This window comes from Hirundo rustica, chromosome 2, assembly GCF_015227805.2.
Source record: "Hirundo rustica isolate bHirRus1 chromosome 2, bHirRus1.pri.v3, whole genome shotgun sequence".
Lineage (NCBI taxonomy): Eukaryota > Metazoa > Chordata > Aves > Passeriformes > Hirundinidae > Hirundo > Hirundo rustica.
The window spans coordinates 115,615,662-115,635,852 of record NC_053451.1 but is presented as its reverse complement, the minus strand read 5'-3'; the positions used below and the strand labels follow the sequence as shown (position 1 = coordinate 115,635,852).

Below are 20,191 nucleotides of genomic sequence, written 5' to 3'. Positions count from 1 at the left end.
ATAAAATGGATAAAAACACTTTGGAAGATGGACCTTTTCTTTCACTCCTCATGAATCTGAGTAATGCAACACACAGCTGATCAAACAGGTTGGTAGGAAAATTATGTCTTGAGTAACTTCTAATTGTTTTTTTTATCTTTTCATTATTTTTAATTAGCTAAGTTACAAATATCACTTCAACTGATAAATGAAAAAGCAAATTAATAACTAGGCATGCTATTAATAGATTGCTTAAAATAAATAAAGGCTTTAGTCCCATTGATGTTCCAAGACAAAAATTGCAAATCTTGTTTACATTCGTGGATTATGTCTAATTGATTGATGAAATAATCTAAAAAAGAACATAAACCAATTATTTTATCATCATGCAAATTGAAACAATTTCATTTTGAAGTTTGTGTACCAGAAAATGACTTCTTAAATGAGCTGTCTACCAAAAGCAAATGAAAATGGATGGTAAAACCAAGTGCCACAGTAATTTCTAGCACAGAGCTTGCATCAAGAAACCTTCAGATTACACTAAAAACCCAGGAATGTTTTGCCCTTTTAGATGTAATTACTCTCTGGATGAAATGAAATATTTGCAAATACTTCACACAGGGAGGCTGAGGAGAGTTGAGACAAATCATCCAGCAGTGTGATCCAGGTGCTCAGGCTTCAAAGAGCTGTAAGATCCAAGTGGAAACTCATTTTCTAGTGTGAAATAGCTGCAGATCACTCAGTTTAATTCTGCTTTGGCAGTGAATTACTGTAGTTAATGGAATCAGCAGAGGACTGTTAAAGGGATAAGCTCAGTTCTTCTGCGAGCACAGGAGATCAATCCATGTATGATGAGCCAACATCTCTGGGAAATTTGTGTTAACTTCCTGCTGTGTCTCCACCTCAGCAGGACCTGATTACCTCAGGTTTGGAGGTTCTCCTGGAGCCCCTTTTTAGAGGAATTTTCTAGCCATGTGGTCAGTGGTTCTGCTCCAATCCAAGGGTGAAATCCACAAGGCACGTGGCAGCACCTCTCTGATTTTCAGCTCCTGGCTTCCCTTGCTGTTGTGGTCCCCAGCATCAACACCATCTATACATCCCAAATGTAATGTCTCTCTTCTCCTGGGTGATTAGATGGTGCTGTTCCCATCACACACACATGGATAGTTGAAATGCATTCAAACAGGCAACAGCTGGTGCCTCATTCAGTCATCATGGAAGAAAAATATCAGGAGAGCCTCCCAAGGGCTCCCAGGCTTTTCTCCATATATAATCAGGGGGGAATGGTCATCACAGGGTCTTACCAAACACATCAATTTTCAAAGACATTTAGTATTGTCAAATGAAGATAAATTTCACACTGGTGTTCTCCAAGTCTCTGCAAGGAGTGGATGTCACTCAAGTTGCTGAAGTGTTAAGAGAATCAGACAGTAATATTTTATCTGCATGCCAAATATGCTTGGATACAGGCCCTTGGAAAGCTGGACTGCTCTGGGCTTGCCCAAGGTCGTAGAGCAAATGTAGAGCACCTGTTCCAGTGCCTCACTGCCCTCTGAGTAAAGAATTTTTCCCTAATATTTAATTGAAACCAGCCCTCTTTCAGTTTAAAGAAAGAAACTGATTTTTTTATGTCCAGTTTCAATAATCCAGTAGTTAAAGGACACACAGAGTTACACACATCTGGAATCCATGCAGTACATAACTGAGCCTGGGAAATGCATCACTGCACCCCTGTGCACTCACTGGGGATGCAGGAGACAAAGGGATGGAATCAGACTCCTGCTCAGAGAATGCAGATCCCAGAATCCCAGAGCTAGAGCCTCTTCAGCAGGATGAATGCCCTGGATTTCCATTATTAGAAAGTACTCAACCAACACAGAAAGCATGGTTTGGACCGCAGGCAGCAGGAGCAGAGTTTTCCCCAGATCTGCAGTTTCACTGCTCACCTGACAAGAGAGAATTCCCAATCCCAACTCTGGCTCCAGGGATAACTTCATGCAAAATATGTGGGAGGTCTTCCAAGCCAGAACTGGAACCCAGGCCTCTCTATATTCAGCAATATTCCCTGCTATTCTTATTCCTCGGTTTGTGGGCTGTCTCTCCTCCTCCTTGCTGATCTAATTAATTCCCCTGCATGCAGCAGTGACATGGGGTGTCCAAACACAGCACAGGCAGCTGGCAGAAGCAAGGGGGTTGGTGCTGATTAGGATGCTGCCTCATTCTGGCTCAGGGAATTTTGAATTCTTTTTTTGCAGACCACAACGGCTCAGCTTTCAAGTTATAAAATCCTAAAGTGCCAACAGCAATGAAGTGCCTCTAGGGCTTGGAAACAGGGCAAAGAGTTTCAAGACTTCAGTTTTGAAGCTTGGTTGGAAGTATTTCCTAAACTAAATTCAGGCAAAAAAATATTTTAATGGTCTGGTGGATGAGGAGTCCAATGATTAATTCTTTAAAGGGATAAAATGTATGTATCTTTATTATTTTATATTTCCAGACAAAAAAATCCCAAACATAATCATGCACTTTTCTTTACCTTGCAGGGATTTGTGTATAATGGAATTAGCTCCCTCTGGTTCAAAGAATCTCTGAGCTCCAAATAGTTAGGCACTGGGAGCCTGTCAGGAGACTGAGTCACAAAATCACAGAATCATGTCTTGGGTTGGAAAGGACCTTAAATCCCATCTCATTCCAACCCCATGCCATGGGCAGGGACACCTCCCACTATCCCTGGTTGCTCCAAGTCCTGTCCAGCCTGGCCTTGGACACTTCCAGGGATGAGGAGTCCACAACTTCTCTGGACAACATGTTCCAGTGCCTCACTGCCCTCTGAGTAAAGAATTTCATCCTAATATTTAATCTAAACTCAACTTCTTTCAGCTTAAAACCCTTTCCCCTTTTCCTTTCACTGTCTGCCCATATTAAAAGTCCCTCTCCTTTTCCTAAGCTCCCTCCAGATACTGAAATGCCTCAATGAGATCTCCCCAAAGATTTCTCTATTCTGAAGAATCCCAGCTCTCTGAGTATTTTCCTGTATTCTTTTACTCTACTAAAGTTCCTGCTTTTGTCACTATTTAAAACAGATATTTTGGGCAGCTGAGTACAGCTTTTATGTTGAGTCTGTGGATAAAAGGGCCTTTTCCAGAGCAACCATATTGTATAGGGCATTTTGAAAGAGTCCACAGTTTGTTGTAAAAACATATGGGAAATGAAATCAGAATATTTGTGGATAAAAGATTCTTAATCTTGTGTTCAAAATTTAAAAATCCAGCAAATTGCTAAACCTATTCACAGTGAACTGTTATAAAGAGCATGGATGGATTGATGCCAAAAGAAACATTAAAAAGCTGTGCTTATCCAGCAGCAGGGATTTTTATTTGTGAGTATAAGGTCTCAACAAAGAGTTGTGCAGCTCCCATTAAACTGCTGACTTATCCTGCTCCACAGACATTTGACTTACACAGCCAAAGCCAGCAACTCTCAAAGCAAAGACTAAAGCTCCAGTTTTAATCCACTTTACGCACATTCGTGAAAATCTCCTCAAAGCAAAGATACACAAAGCTCTTTCCAGGCCTCACACCTTCCTACCAAGCAGGGAATCATCCTTTCTGCCCTCTCCCCAAATAACCCCTTTCTTGATATTTTTATTATAGCGGATTTTGGTGACATCTTAAAGATAAAATATATCAGGGGATTTATCATATGTGATTGTTGTTTTGGAGAGGGCTAATTATCCTTTGATTATTCACATGCTACGTCTTCAGGAACATGTGTTGTTTGTGGGTAGCTCAGGTTTTGGTTAAGGGTATTTCACAGATTTGTCACAAATGAAAGTTGCCAGTTCTGGCAAGTCTGCAAATGTAAGCCTATATCCCCTACTTCCTTGGAAGTTCTGATTTAAAAGACATTTGCCCTTGTTCAAACTTTTAGAAAAGAAATATATAAAATATGCTTATGTGATAAAACCAGGATTGTTTGTTAATAAATGAGATGAGAGGAACTGGTTTGGTGATCATGTCTCAACGGTGGTGAAAGGAAAAGCCAAATGAAATGGTGGCAGGTGAGTTACCTGGAAAAACAGCTCTGAACTAAGGACTGAGAAAGGACCTGGCTGCCCTCTGACTGTATCAGGCAGGGAGGACAAAATTCCTTCATTTGGTAACCATCAGCAAAGGAAAAAAATGAGTAAAACCTGGGCACTTCTGCTGGAAGTTTGGTGAAGTTTTCTAAGTGTCAGAGGCGTGAGACTCTGCAATGGCCTTGCAGGAGTGGTGACAAGGCTTGTGAAGCCAAGCAGAGTTAGGGCAGAGAGGTACCAGTTTTGCAGAGGGCTCTGAGTGGTTGTCACTGGGACTGAAAATCTCCATCCAGGGCTTTCAGCCGGACCCTCCTGGGTTTCTTCAGAGAATAGACTTGCTGTGTGTGCTAACCTGTGCTGTCTTCTGTGGCACCAGAAGCCACCAGGACAAATGTTCCTAAAGCTGCTGAATCCCACAATTTGCTCTCACAACAGGGAAGGGATGACCTGGACTGCATGACCAGTCCTGTTAACATCACTGGGCTTATTCAGGTATGATGGCATATTGCTGAATTTACACCAAACCCACCTGTCACCATGCCTTTGCTGAGCTTATTCTTACAACAGAAGTGAACTTTATCATGGGAGTGTGGTTTGTGCGGTGAAATATCTATGAAATTCTCAAATTTGTTGCTTGAGTATAGAAAGTATTTTCTAGCAACCCAAAATTCATTTGAACTCAAGAATAATCCCTCGGCGATCCCAGTTTCAAATATATGCAGTGGTTCTAAAGTTCAGTATTTTCCCTAGACAAAACAATAAACATTGAAGATATGAAATTTCCAGCTTTGAAAGAATTGTGGTGCCAGAATAGTCATTATGATGCAATTCAACAACTGAATTAGATTTCTGAATGCTGAGCTGATGGAAAAGAAGTGAAAAATAATAAATGGATTTACCTGCTCTTTTATACCTTTGGGTACAAGCAGCTAACAACAGTGAATTACATAAACAGAGCTGCAAAGTTTAGAGATATTCAGAGCCAGAAATTTATTGCCTTTAATCAGATGATCTCTGAAGAGCAATTACTTTGATACATATCATGAAAATATTTTTCAGAGTAGGAAAAAATGTCCAAATGGACCTACATAGCTTCTGTGATTTAATCTAACACAAGTTATCAGGGGTTTTTTTGCCACTGTAGCCCCTCACACTGTCCACAAAGTGTCTTCTTTCTCCCATGTCTGACCATCAGTGCATCACAGCTCCTAACAGACAGACAAATGCTGTGTTTTGGAAAAGGGTTTAGGAATAAAAAGTTTACTTCTCCATTTGTCCCTACAATTCTTAAATATGATGCTATAGTTGACAGATATTTTTTCAACTAAAAAAAAAAAAACAAAACAAAACAAAAAAAAAAAAAAACCAAAAAAAATCAAAAAACCCCCATTCAATTTGTTCTTACCTCATAAGCATTTCAGCCAAACTCTTTGCATCTAGAAGAAAACAGAAGAAATGTCATCACAAATGAAAATCTATTTGAGACATGCATTATTAGCAAGTGGTTTGAATCAGCCATGTGTAAGACCACTGCTGTTTCTCAGATCAGTGGAAAGAATAAAAGAGTGCCTAAAAGTCCCTACTTTTGCTGAAATTGCATTTCTGCCCCGAACAGCCCAGTTTATTTCCTCTGTAGCACCAAAGATGGCAAGAGAAATACAAGTTACCATTGGCTTAACTAGAAAAAAGCTACATAAACATATTAGAAATAGGAACAATTTTAACAAATAATGGGAATCTCTGATCCTTTGTGCCATGGATAGCAAATGAACAGGTGAAGGAAGAGGAAAAGGCAAAAAAAAAAAAAGGAATTTAGATATCCATCTCTGGGCAAGAGTCAAAACCAAGCTGGATGAGCAGATGCCATTATGTCATTTCCAAACCAAATGAAATTGCACAAGATCTGAGCAAGGGATGGCTCCAAAGAGTCAGTTTAGAATCACAGAATTCCTGAGGCTGGAAAAGACCTCCAAGAGTCCCAGCTGTGCCTGATTCCCACACTGTCACCACCTCAGGGCACTGAGTGCCATTTCCAGGCCTTCCTTGGACACCTCCAGAGATGGGCACTCCAAACCTCCCTGGGCAGACCCTGCCGAGGCCTGAGCACCCTTTCCATGAGTAAATTCTTCCTGATGTCCAACCTGAACCTCCCCTGGCACCAACTTGCTTGGTTGCACTCAAACATAAATATTTTTCCACTAGCAATAATTCAAAACTGCTGCTGGGTCTTCAGAGTATGGTCTACACATGAAACAAAGGATGGTTTATTCCCACATGGATCAGTCCTGCAAAATAAGATACTGCTGAAGGAAAAATATTCCTCCTGTTCTTGTCATTGTTGCTATTATTAGCAGAAAATCCTTTGGGGCTATAATTATTTCAATACTTATCATTTCAAAAGGCACAGCTGAAGTTTGGTTTCTCAGGTAGGCTTCTGTAAAACTTTATCAACATAATACACTAATTTACGTGGTTTCATCCAGCAAATAATAGGCAGCTCTGCTTTGTTCTCCTGCAGTCTGCTGCTGAACAAACTCACTTAAAATGCTGATTCCCAAGTCCTTAAGTTTATCACAGAGCAACAAAGCAGCCTTTTGTGCAGCCAAGTGAAGCAAATCTGAGAAGAAAGCAATTCCAAGTTTGAAGTCTTCAAACAACTCTTATATGGGAGTTTACACCTCTTCTTTTATCTGCTTCTTGTAAATCTACCAGCACCTGCCAAGACATTTACTGGATTTGTCTTTGTTTCCTCCATCCCACCTTTTTCATTCCTCAGTCACCTCTTGGGTCTCCAACACCTACAACAATTTCCTTACTTGTGATCCTATTAAATATCCTGCTTTTAAAATTCCAAGGATGCAGACAGAAACACGCCACCATCTTAACACATCTCTACAGCTTGTGTCGAACTAATTTTTAAAAAGAATGGACAGAGGGCTCTTTTTATTCATTAAAAACAAAAAACCAAGAAAACACAACTCTGCAAAACCCCTTTTATTCACTTCTCTGAACTGTATTTATCTGATACAGTTCCAGCTTGCCTCTCTTAAGCTTTATTCCTCACCTACCACTGGAGAAGCTGGAATTCTGTGCTCCCTCTAGGTCTGTTTGCTCCACTCCTTCATTTTTAACCTTCCTCCATCCCTTTCCAGCACAAAGTGTGGAAGATTCCTGGTGGAGGGAAGGATGGTCCATCTGAGTTGTCCCATCTAAACCAAACAATGCTTCATTTGGGCACTCAGAATTCCTATTTTTCACTTGGAACGAGACTGTCTTTGCCACTAACACCTGTAAGTGGTAGTGCCTAGTAGATGACAATATCTTCGCCATCAGTCATAAAGCAAAAGACCAACACTGCTGCTCCTAAAGGAGCCAAAAACCCAGGAAGGGACAAATTTCATCAAGATAATACAAAAAGGCCAAACAAACCCAACACAATACTAATAACAGCATTGGTTGCAAGCAATGGGGGGTTTTTTTCAGCATATTTTATGATACTTCTTGCTATTCTAGCAGCACCAGGATCATGAAGACACTGTGAACACATTCTCCCTCTGGCACACATAATCAGGGTGATTTAATATGCAAATATTGTTTTCATTCAGCCAGCGGCTTTTTGAAGAAATTGCTGCGTCCTTTAGTGAAGTCTGTGGTTATTTGTGCAAGAAATTCACAACTCAAGAAAAGCAGAAGGGACAAAGTTGAAAATTATTACAATGTACTTTGGTTTGCTTTTCATCATTTTTTCATCATGTTTAAATGGCAAACAATCTCCCTCACATGTTCTCAGCTGTGCTGCCCAGTAAACAGATGATTTCCATGCTGCATCTGGAAAAAAATTCACACCAATTCGTGTATGTGGCACATAAGTGCTCGTTACACAAGTTGTTCCTTGGTTAAAGAAGAGATTGTGCACCTTCAGTAAAAAATAACATGAGGCATCAGCAAGAACACATAATGGTTCAAAAGCTGAATGAGGAAGTTCTGAAGGGAAAAAAACTCGATCAGCTGAGTTTAAATTTGCTAATTATTTAAACAGATTGTTGAAATGGGGAGCAGAAATGCTGGAGTTAATTATGGGCACACAGGTTGGAGTGGGATGGGACAAAAACAAAGGTCACAGGAATGTAAAGGGCTCCTCTGTATCCATCAAACAAAAATCCAGAGGCCTAGAAGTAACTGAATATCACAGAATCATGGAATGGTTTTGGATGGAAGGGACCTTAAACATCATCCAGTGCCACCCCTGCCATGGCAGGGACACCTTCCACTGTCCCAGGCTGCTCCAAGCCCCAGTGTCCAGCCTGGCCTTGGGCACTGCCAGGGATCCAGGGGCAGCCACAGCTGCTCTGGGCACCCTGTGCCAGGGCCTCAGCACCCTGCCAGGGAACAATTCCTGATTCCCAATCTCCCATCCAGCCCTGCCCTCTGGCACTGGGAGCCATTCCCTGTGTTCTGTCCCTCCAGTCCTTGGGAATTGTCTCTCTCCAGCTTTCCTGGGGCTCCTTCAGGCCCTGCAAGGCCACCCTGAGCTCAGCCCAAAGCTTCTCCTGGCCAGGTTGAACAATGCCAGCTCTGCCAGCCTTTGCTCCCAGCAGAGCTGCTCCATCCCTCTGCTCATCCTGCTGCCTCCTCTGGGCTCTCTCCAGCAGTCCAGGTCCCTCCTGTGCTGGTATCCCACTACAACAACATCATATGTCCAGAACATCAGCTCCAGGAGAAATGTAATTGTCACAAACTAATTACCAGATATTTTAAAGTGCTTTTTCCTGCAGTACCCTTTTGATCAGCAAATTGATAATACTTTCTAAAATAACCCAGCATCCCTGGCTGTGTCCTATCACCTCTGAGTTTTCAGGTGGTAAAAGCAGGGATTGGGAAGAGGGCATGGATGACAGAGGGAAGGGGATGATCTCTGCTCCAGCCAAGCATCACTTCAGTGAAAAAGCCACAGCCATCACTTCCCTTTCCTGGGGCAGTCACCTTTAAAATTCTTAACACACTTGGGTTTTCCCCCTGGGAAATCAGGGACAGTGATAGAGTTTTAAATTGCATCCTGCCACTCCTGAACTATCACGGCACACTGATCCTTTCTGCTTGTGTTAAGGCAAATTGGATTTAAAAACAAAGGGAAAACCATTACAGGAGTAGCAGAGCTGGGTCAATAGCCAGGAGGAGGAGCATTAAACCATCAGGCTTCTCTTTGAGAATATCTGCTGAACTCCTGAATGGCTGCATGAACTCCAGCAGCTGAGTGACCTTTCTTGGTGACCTGGCTGGTGGAACTACTAAACTGGGCAAAAATCAGGACTTTGCTGAGAACTCTGCTTTCTTTATAAAGGAGGAAGAAAAATGTTTAACCGCCCCTACATGCAGACAAGTGGTAAAAGGATCAAGAATGGAGAGTCTGCTGCTCTTCAACACAAAATGGGAACTCAAACCCATTGTCCATGAGCAGGGATTCTTGCTTGCATGCAGAGCACACTGCAAATAAACCTGCAATTCCCACTCCTCTTTGTCAAACAGGTTCAAGAAAACCACCTCTGCAGCCACAAAAGCAAGAGTTACATCTGTAACTTGCACAAATTATTTTAGAAGGTCCCACCGTGGAGATTATTTTTCCGATGTAGATTAGAGGGAATTCCAATTTAGGAAAAAATAATATTGTGTCTCAAAGAAACTCCACCAGGTCATACAAACCAAGTGATAATGTGATATTTCCCTTTCAAAAATTATTTGCAAGCTAATCACAATAATTACAAGAGCAACCCTTTTTTTTTTTTTTTTTTTTTTTTTTTTTTTTTTTTTTTTTTTCTTCTCCTTAGGACATCGGAAAATCTTCCACACGTTTGTTTTAGAGAAATTATTAAGGAATTCTCTGGAACAGCAGTTCCTTAGTGCCAAGAAAACTTTTAGAACATGAAGTACCTTCCAGAAAAGCAGAAAATGTCAAACACAGGATCAATTTTCAAAAAGAATGAGTAAAAAAATTTCTGAATTACTGAAGTCCTATCAGTCTTATCTTGGCAATGCACAAAATAATTTAAAAATAAAAGAGTGAAGTTTAATGAAATGAATTAAAAGGATAATTGAGGCCAATCAATACAGGCTTGTGGTCAAGCAGCCCTGTCAAACAAAGTGGATTTTTGAAATGAGATTAAAATTTGCAGAGAATTCACGACATTGAAAAAATCTCTCAGAGTGATATGATTAAATAACAGTAAAAGATGATATTTATGTTTCTCTAAAACAAAGTTTTGGTAACTCAAGGTACTTTAATAGAACTTTTGACATGATGCAGAAATTAACACAGCAGCCCTTGTACATGGATTTCCACATATTCAGACACCACTTTTAAGCAGAGAATCATTCTTCAGTATGTATTGTCTGAAATATTTATCAGTGGTATGGAGTAAATAATATCTGATAAAAGTTTAAAAATGACACAAGAATTTGGTACCAAAATTATAGGGAAAATCCCAAATCACTTAGAAAATAATCTGGATCATAAGGTCATATATCAAGAATTCAAACCAGGGCTGTATAACAGGGAATATTTTCCTGTTGTAGAGAAATCAGAGAACTTGCAAATGATCTCAATGGATAAAATGCTATTGATGTAAATGATAGGAAAACTACAGAGGAAAACTAAAATATATTAACCTGTTTCATTTACCAATTAACACATTAATAAATTACGTGATTACCACTATGTGGAAAGAATAACCCTGAAAATGATACAAAAAAGAACTTCTGTACTGTAGAGAAGTAAAACAGGACCAAATGGGATGTCTAACTGTAGTATGACAAATTCAGCTGAGACACAACTCTTATAGAAATGATAGTTAAATACTGATTTCTTTAATCAAAAGTACTGATGAAATCTTTTCCCCTGCCTATGTCAAGTGGAGCTCCAATATTTCTCTAAATCCCTAATTTCTGAGAGGAAATAGTTCAGAGACATTTTATGTCATGCAAAAGCCACCCTGGTCAGTGATCATCATCCTTCCTCAAGGGACTGGAACTCAAGAGTCTATGAATTCTTGTAAATTAACCATGAAAAAATAATGTGCACAGACATCATTTTCCAGAGCCAAAGGGCTTGAGATATCCTGCTCATTACAGGATGGAATTCCACAATATTTCTAAGAAGATAAGACAACATTTTCTTTACTACTTTTTTTTTTTTTTTTTTTTTTTTTTTTTTTTTTTTAATGAAACAAACCCCAAACTGGGGAGGTAAATGGCTCATAAGGCTTGGAAGAAAATGTGATTATACAAGCTAAAGCATCCAGATGTCCTGATTTCCAGGGCTGTGTATGAACCATAATGTTGGTTGTCCTCCTCTATATATGAATTTGTCTATGCTGCCCTGTATTTTTTTTTTTTTTTTTAACTCCAATATATTGTTACAAAGGACAAAATTAGACCCAAAAGAGAGATGAGTAGGAAGGTCAGAAGGAAAACATAGGGTTGACCCTGGTTTTTAACAGATTAATTTAATAATTTTAACCAAACCATGTTCTCTTTAAAATTCAAGTAACTAATCAATTTGATGGCTCCTGGAAGAAATAAGGCTTATTTTTTTTTCAGATGATAAATTGTTTTACTATTAATTCAGGTTTGGATTTGAAAGGTTTTTTTTCCCCAAATACCTTCAGGGAATACCTTCCCAAAACACCTTTTGCCAATGCAAAAGCTATAGGGCAGCAGTGTCAGACTGCAAGGTTCAAAAACTTGGCTGTGGCTCAGCCAGGGTTTTGTGCTGGAAAAATGAGAAAGCTGAATGAATTCACAGATCTAAATCTTATTCACATAACAGACAACTGGATTTGAATAAGGATTAGAGGAAAATACAGATCCGTGACAATGAAAGGTCAGAGAACAATGAAGAGTTGTATAAGTTCTATTATAAAAAACATGGGGAAAACATGGTCTCCAATCTGAGAATATCTAGTGCTGTGTTCTATCCTACTGATATCTGGCTACTCTCATTTTATGATTTGGAAATTTTTTTGGATTTGGTTAGTTTAGCATCTGCTGGAAAACTGAGATTCCCTCATCTTCAGAATATCTGATTTCTTCTTTCAAAAAAATCCACCTTTAGGTCATTGAGGGAAGCAAACAAACAACAAAAAAAGAAAGCAAACCAGTGAGAAGTATTTTCCTTTCCCCCATGCCAAATAATAACAATGGATATATTAATCTTTTATTTTTTAGAAACTTATGACCAAATGAAACAGAAGGAATTTCTATAGAAAACACACATAGTTTGTTCAGTATTGAAGGGAAATAATCCCAGCTGGGAATTTCACACTTTGGTCATGTGCAGCCCCACTCCTGCTTTCATGTTCAGGTAGAGAGAAGCTCCACATATACCACCTTGTCACTAGAGGACACTAAAAAATCATACTCACGCAGTCAAGTTCTGAGCAAAAAGAGGGCAAGTTTATTTTTGACCTCGCTTATATAGATTCTGGACAATGACCAGGGATTGGAAAATGAGGTTGACACCGCTCTGACCCCACTGGTCAAACTAGAAGTCCATCAATTGTCCCTCCTCCAAGGAGGAATGTGAAAACAATCACTTTGTTTATGTTACTATCCGTGAGAAACTCCACTACACAAATGCAGACAATCAGAAGGCTGAAGAGAATAGGACAACACCACCTTACCTCGCAGCCTCTTCAGCCTCTGCTCCCTCCTCCTCCTCCTCACGATCAGCAGCATCACAAAGAGCAGCAAGACCCCAACCAAGATACAGGAGATGGTCACCAGCATCTTTAGCCCTTCGTTGGTCCCCAGCCCTTCCTCGCTTTGCACAACCGACTTGATGAGGGGAGGGATTGTACCTGGAAACAGGGTCATGGCATTAGAGGCCTCTTAACGAGGACAAAAGATTGAGTTCTCGGGGAATAAGGCATGCTGTTGCTTCAGCTGCAGGCTGAACACTCACCAGGATTTTTCTGTTTGGGGTGGAGGCTACATTTGTGTGTCTAATGGGCACGAACACATAACCAGACTCCTGGTAATGAGGGACTGACTGCAGAGATGGAGATTATCAGAGATCCAGAAGAATTGCATTCATTGATTAAGGAAAACCATGCCTGATATGCAGTCAAATACTATGATTAATTTTGAGTCCTGTTAAATTATTAAAAAGCTGTAAGAGACCTCAGAATTCCTCCCTATGTCTATTATTCCTTATTATGGAGAAACAGCATGGCTCTGACATTTCTGCTGGGCTTTTCTGTGTGCAAGGAACTCATTTGACAAAGCTCATTTTGTGCCACATACATCAGATTAATCCTTTGCACAGAAACATCCTGCTATCAATTCTGAGGGTGCAGCAGTGATAGTGATCTGAAATTCAGACAGCCAACCTGATACTAATCTGCTAAAGACTGTCTGACATTATACTCATCAGTAAAACAGGAGAGTAATGCTGGATAGAAACAATCAAATTTTGAGAGAGAAACGAGGGAAATGAATCTACCAACTACTGGCAGGCAGCTCACTTTTTCATTCTGGGATATATTTGCATTTTGAATATACCTAGCTTCCTGGTGATATATAATACTTGAACTTTTCAATTCTTTTCTTCTTTACCTCTAAGGAACGTGAGAAGAATGCAGCACCTTCTGTGGAAGGCTGTTTAGTCATGGAAGACTTCTCACTCATTTCCTGATTACTATTAAACTGCTGAATGCAACCACAAATGAGGCTATAAAATGCAGATTTGCTTGAAATGCGTAGAAACACGTAAGTATTGTGAACTGTGATGACTTTGGATGGAAGCTATTAAATTTTAACCAACTACTGAAACATAAAAGTGGCTACTTACTTGCTAAAAGGAAAGGAGGGTGAGAGAGAAAAACAGGCACATCCTTTTTTACATTTTAATTGCTGCATTAAGTGATATAGTTACATCTCATTATCTGCCATACAACATCCGAATAAAAACTGAGATCTGATGCAGTACAGTGTGAGTGCCATAACCACAGTGAAAAATGTAGAATCCTAAGTCCTGTTTTTTTCAGAAGAGCTATTTCAGCTGCATACAAAGGGAAGAGCAGCTCCCTAAAGGGACAAAGATAAAAAGAAAAGCTACAACCATCCAAACCTATATTAGGTACTTTAGAAAATTTGTTTCCTTACAATTGCATTTGGAATATTTTTCTAATGTTCCATCGGAGTTCTTCCCCGTAATTTATTTTCTTTTTCTTTTTTTCCTCATTTTCTATTTCTTGAACACACAGAAGGATATTTTCATCTTGCCCTGAGACACAGATTTTGCACTACTCTAAAGGCAAATAAAATTATTAGATGAAGAAATGAAAAGAACTTCAAGCTCCTGAAGGTAATACTAATAACTGTCTCTAAATCCTCCTAAACCCTCCTGGATACTAAAGGGCCAAATTTTTCTCTGGATTACAGTCCCAGGGACCATTAAGTTCAAGATTGCCTAAAATTATGTTTTGCTTTCCTTACCACTTAGATGAACATCAAATGATGAGTGGCCTTTATTTCACTTAAACCTGAAGTGTTTAGATATGTGACTATCATTATCCATACCTCTCTCTGGGCAAATGTAAACATAACATTATAAACAGGCAGTTGGAGCTTAATTAAAAAATAAAACATACTGCACATTTTCACATCACTCACTTGTTGCTTTTCAGCAATTTTATTATAAATTACCAAAAATTTAATCCTGCTATCCATTGAGAAAACACCATTTCAACGTTTGCTGTCATTCTAGGTGCTGGCTGGGAGTGGAATAGTCAAAGCTTTCTGCAGGACTAAGTCCCAGACAAACAGGGAGGGTTTGTTTTGTTTTCCAGGTCGGTTCACCATCACACTTTGTTAGCCTGATTGGTGCCTCACAGAAGTTGGAATCTGAATGTCTCTGTCCCCTTTTTCCCCTTGGCTGCAGCAACTCCCCCTGCACCCTGTGAATTCAGGAGTGCTTTCCTGTGTCTTTCACAGCAGGCAGTGCCTGGGTGGGTGAGAGTCAATTAGCAGAGTTTAGAGCTGGTCTGATTTAATGCCAGGGCTATGGAGTATCTGATCCCAGAGCTGGGAAGCTCCTTTGCAGCGCTCCACAACTGCAGCTGCACAGGGCTAAAAATATCTCTATGGATTGTGTGCTTCTGAAAAACACAAGGGGCAGGGAGGTCAGCAAACCTGTAAGCTGGAAATCGTTACCGAAATGCCCACGAGCAGAGAGCAAAAAGCTGCACGTAGGTTTGTCATTAACCCTCTGACCTAATTCAGCACGGAGAGATTTGAGGGGAAGGATGCTGAGCCATGGTATTCCTCAGGAGCTCTCCCACACACAGAGAGGGACACAAACCCACGTAACTGGGATTTCTGCAAACTTTACAAAGGCTTTATCTTAAGGCTACTAAAGCTCCTGAGCTTGTTCTTAGCATTTGGCATCCCGGAACTTTCATACACCGTATTATCTAATCTTCAAAGTGCTACTTGTGTATCTGCTTTATCTGAAGAGCAGCTGTGACCCCTGGAAGATGGAAGGGGCTAATCTCACATCACAGGGTGAATCAAAGATAGAGGCAAGGATAGCACTCAAAAATGGAGCTGGCCAAGAAGTCTCCACTGGCATGTTTTCTGCAAACAAAAAAATTCCCTGTCTATGGAAGCAAAAATTTCTGCATCAAATACCAGACAGAATGATAACAATGATAATGACAATCATCCTCAGTTTATAATTTCAATTCTGAGTTGAGCATAGCAAGTCTATAAAATCTGAAAACTGAAATTTGCTTTTCCATCCATGTTTTCCTCTCATAATCTCGGGGACAGTATTTGAGCTGCTCTGCCTCTCTAAGGCACAACACAGTCCTGGCAAAGCACGCTTCACAAACAAATCCAGCAATATCACAAATGGGAAAATTTTCTAGCTGACCAGAAGCAGTGGCCCAGGAAATATAATGCTGCAAATATTTTTTGCTGTTTCATTTTATCCATTTTAAAGATGCTATACAGCAACGTAAAAAATCAAAGGGTGTGCAGGTCACAATGTGTGACATCAGGGTAAGTATCATCACCCAATCAAAGAGCAGAGCCTGACAACATTTCAGATCAGACCTCTGTAAGAATTGTTTTGATTTGAGTGCTACAAGTGGAAATTTAAGGCTCTGGACCTGCATTTTGATATTAATTATTTTTAAGGTAAAATGAATTTATATTCATTAAATTTTCACTTATATTCATTATTAAAAGACTGTTTGCTCCAATCAAATAAGTGTGATGATAACAGAACAACTGCAAGTTGGATGCTGCCTGTGGAAGGATACTGGAAAACAAAATGAAAATTGGATAGGCCAAGTAAAATGACAAGACATTAACTCTTAATACTTGAAAGAGTTATTATTGACAACAGCTACACTTCTCAGTAAAAAAAGTCCTTCCTCTGCCTGGACAGACCTGGAACAATTGCATACTAACTGCTTAGATCCTGGTTTCCTGTGGGTTTCTGGAGTGCTCAGGCAGGATCTCTCTCTTAATTTTCCAGACTCTCTGAAATAACATGAGGACTTGTGTGGCAGCTTACCAAAAATGACATTTTTCCAAAGGGTGAGGGCATGTGTGACTAATTATCTGCAAGAACTGCTGAATACCCAGCACAAAGCCTGGTATAGCAGTAGAGGATGTGTTCAGGCACTGAGGTTTAAACCTAGCCTAAGTCATATCCCACATTTCTGCCTGGGAATGACCCCTGAGCTGTACATGAGTGGTGATGTTCACGTGGAGGCGTGTTACTAACAGAGGGTTACAAACAATTATCAATTTGGTGCTGTCCCAGCCATCAGCTCTTGTTTGAACTTGCTCATGCCAGCGCTGCAGCTTAATTTAACACTACAGATGTTGCCAAGTGGTTGCACAATGCAGCACAACATCCCTGGCAACGCAGCGAGGTTTTACACTGGAAGTCTCCAGAAAAGCTCTGGCAATTCCCACTGGAGCAATTTGAGAGCTGCCATCTGGAGCCATCTGTGCTGCCTTTTTGCCAGGAATGGAGCCGTTCCCCAGCACGGAGCCGCTGGGAGTGCACATGTGCCACCATCCCTCTCCATCAGCCTGGCAGGACCTGAGCTGCAGTGAGTGACAAACTGGCATGTTTGCTCCTGCCCTCGTGTCCTGGGTTTTGCAGGGTGGGCAGTAACCCCTGGCAGAAGGGCGGGATATAACAACTCCCTCATGGTCCGTGTCCTGCTGCTGGGCACGACGGAGCCATCTGTCATGGCCATTAGTCTCACTGTCCCCTGTCTGTAAACAGGGATGATTGCCCTGCCATTGCTCTGCCCTTGGAGGATGTTATCCAGAGGCTTTCCCAGAGGACAACCTGCTTGGCTGCTCCAGTGTGTCCCATAATGGATTTTGGGCTGTGTCACATGGAGTAGCAATGAGGCCAGACACTCCCGTGAAGGGCTGCAGGAACAAATTCCATGGAAGACTAAAATTTCCTGGAAAAGATGCGTGAAATATAGGAAAGGCCCCTGTAACGACTGGAACTAATGACTTTTAATGTCCTATGATTATGTGTCTTATGGCTGATTGACTCTGGAGTTTTTCTGAAGTGAGGACAAATAAACAATTCCTCTTTTCTGCCTGGCAGCTTACTGTCAGGAAATCACGAGGTGTTTTACATCTTTGGGACTTTAATCTCTCTGACAGCATGGCTGGCAGATTCAAAATGGGGTTTATGAGGGGAAAAATGGAAGATGAGCAAAAAGAAAAAAAAAAAAATCACATATGAAACTCAAAACAGTATCTGAGGCATAAATTAAAGGAAATACTTACTGCCATCATAATTGAGCGTGGCAAATTTGGCTTGCTTCTCTGCACAGCCAGCACTGTTGCACACTCTCATTTGCAGCTCGTACCAGGTGGCCTCCTGGAGGTCGTAGAGGATGTAGGACTTGGACAGGGATGTCCTCTGAGCTGTTGTCCAGACCGTGGTCCCAAAGGGCCGGTACTCCAGGGTGAAGGAGGTGATGGGGCAGCCGCCGTCATTCCAGCCGATCAGGTTCAACCTCACTCGCGTGGTGTTGATGCTGGCAAAGAGCTCTTGCTCCTTGGAAAACTGTGGCTCTAGAGGCAGTGGGATATTCCAGACAAAATGCTTAAATATTGCAGGTAAAACCTCTCAAAATGTGAAATTTAGAGAATAATTTCTAGGGCAATCTTGACTCTAGCTTGAACTCAGTATCTATATATTCAACTTCACTCCCTCATCCTTTTAAAAGTTTTTTTCCCACTTTGTGCCAGACTCACAAACCCAGATTTTCAAATCAATACGTAGGAAAAAAAGATCCAAACATCCATTTAAAAAATGGTTTGTTTTGCCTTGCAGAACTTAATGCAAACTTTTCCTTTATTTCTGACACATATCCAGTTCAGAGGATGCTGCTTGCACACTCCTGCAATACTAGCTTGGAGCAGAAATCAGGCATAGGCTTTATTTCCTTTATACATAAATATACTCGCTGTCTTCCTTCAATATCCAGACAAATAAACCCCTGAATTTTTATAAGAAGAGAAGAGACAATTTCCTCCTGGCAATGAAATAGTTGGAATTGCTACAGTCTGTGACAGTGGAGACACCCTCTCACCAAATATTTGTGAACACATCTTAGAAAAAATTATTAGAGAAAGAAGGACAGAACATCAGCCTGTGCGGGCTTCAAGTCCCACAGCCACAGCCTTTTTGGTCACAGCCATGGACAGAGCTGTAAACGTTTCCAAAGTGTCTTGGATTATGTAACCTAAAAATGTGCATTCTATTTCATCTGTTGAAAGCTGGTTTTGGAAGATATTTTATCCTTCTAACTCCAGGGGGGAGGGGGGCGGATGCCTTCTGATAATAGCCCAGCCATTGAAACCAGGTGGGGCAGTGTTTCTTATCTCTGTCACCACCCCTCCATCCTCTAGGGCGACATCTTCTGATAATGGGCCATCAGGGCCCACCAATGACATGACACATTCCATCATCCATCATCCCATGGGGGAGGAGCCACATTCTTCCACCCAGTGGGGGAGGAGCCAGCTGTTCCCAGCTAGATAAAAACTGGGAATGAAGGACACAAGGGATCCTGTTTTTCTACTGGATTCCCGGAGGAAGACCGGACCCATCTCATCGCCACTGGATTTTCTGCAGGACCACCTCTACTCCACAGAACCACATCTGTTACTCTAAGAGGATTTATCTGAACAGCTTCCAACACCCTGACCATCAGGGTGCCAGGTCGTATCCCTGACTCTGTCAGGTTTTTTTCCAGGATTTTTATTTTCTTCCTTGCTTGGTTTTTTTGTACTACTGCATTTGTATTTTCCTTTTTTAAAAATATTCCTAGTAAAGAACTGTTACTCCTATTCCCATATCTTTGCCTGAAAGCCCCTAATTGCAAAATTATAATAATTTGGAGGGAAGGGGGTTTCCATTCTCCATTCCAAGGGAAGCTCTAGCTTTCCCTGGCAGGCAACTACCTTTCAAAACCAAGACACAAAGCCAGTAAAATTAAAATATCCAAGCCTGTTTTCTCATCAGACCAAGATCTACAGCAGAATGCAGGAACTTCAGGAGGGTGAAGGGACGGAACCAGCGCACCTTTGCCGAGCGTCTTGGCCTCGATGATCTCGCTGATGCGCCCCGGCCCCACCCCGTTCTGAGCAGTCAGGGTGAACTTATACCAGGTGCCACATTTCAGGGTCTCCAGCCTGTAGGACCTCTCACTGGGGCTGATGGGGAAACTGCCCCACTGCTCGCTGTTATCCTCTGAGTACTGCAGAATGTAACCTGGAGGGAAAGCGTGGATGGCAACGGTATCACAAATCCTTCAGGTAATCCAAGGAGGCATTTTAAAGCCCTAATAAAACTGAAAAAAAATCCCACCTGCAGGGGAATACACAGCTCTCCCCTGACTGAAAGGTACCAGGCAATGCATTTTGCTCACCCTGACAACAGCTTAAATAAATTTTTTTATGATGGCTTCAAGGGGAAAAGAATGGGTATGTCTAAAGGCCCTTCAATCAGCAACAACCAGATGATGAACCTGGACCCTCTAAAATGAGTGGTTAGAGATTATACATCTGGAAAATCAGATAGAGCAA

General features: G+C 41.0%; 1 protein-coding gene across 2 annotated transcripts in view; it reads right to left on the bottom strand.

Annotated features, from left to right (window-relative positions):
• Positions 1-20,191, bottom strand: part of DSCAM (DS cell adhesion molecule) — a 447,196-nt gene that overhangs the window by 30,290 nt on the left and 396,715 nt on the right. For both annotated transcript variants that reach the window (XM_040055422.1, XM_040055421.2), the window contains exons 25-28: positions 19,689-19,877; positions 17,882-18,172; positions 12,730-12,906; positions 5,460-5,490 (exon numbers count right to left, since the gene is read on the bottom strand). In XM_040055422.1, coding sequence (XP_039911356.1) covers positions 5,460-5,490; positions 12,730-12,906; positions 17,882-18,172; positions 19,689-19,877 — 688 coding nt within the window. The remainder of the gene's footprint in view (positions 1-5,459; positions 5,491-12,729; positions 12,907-17,881; positions 18,173-19,688; positions 19,878-20,191) is intronic.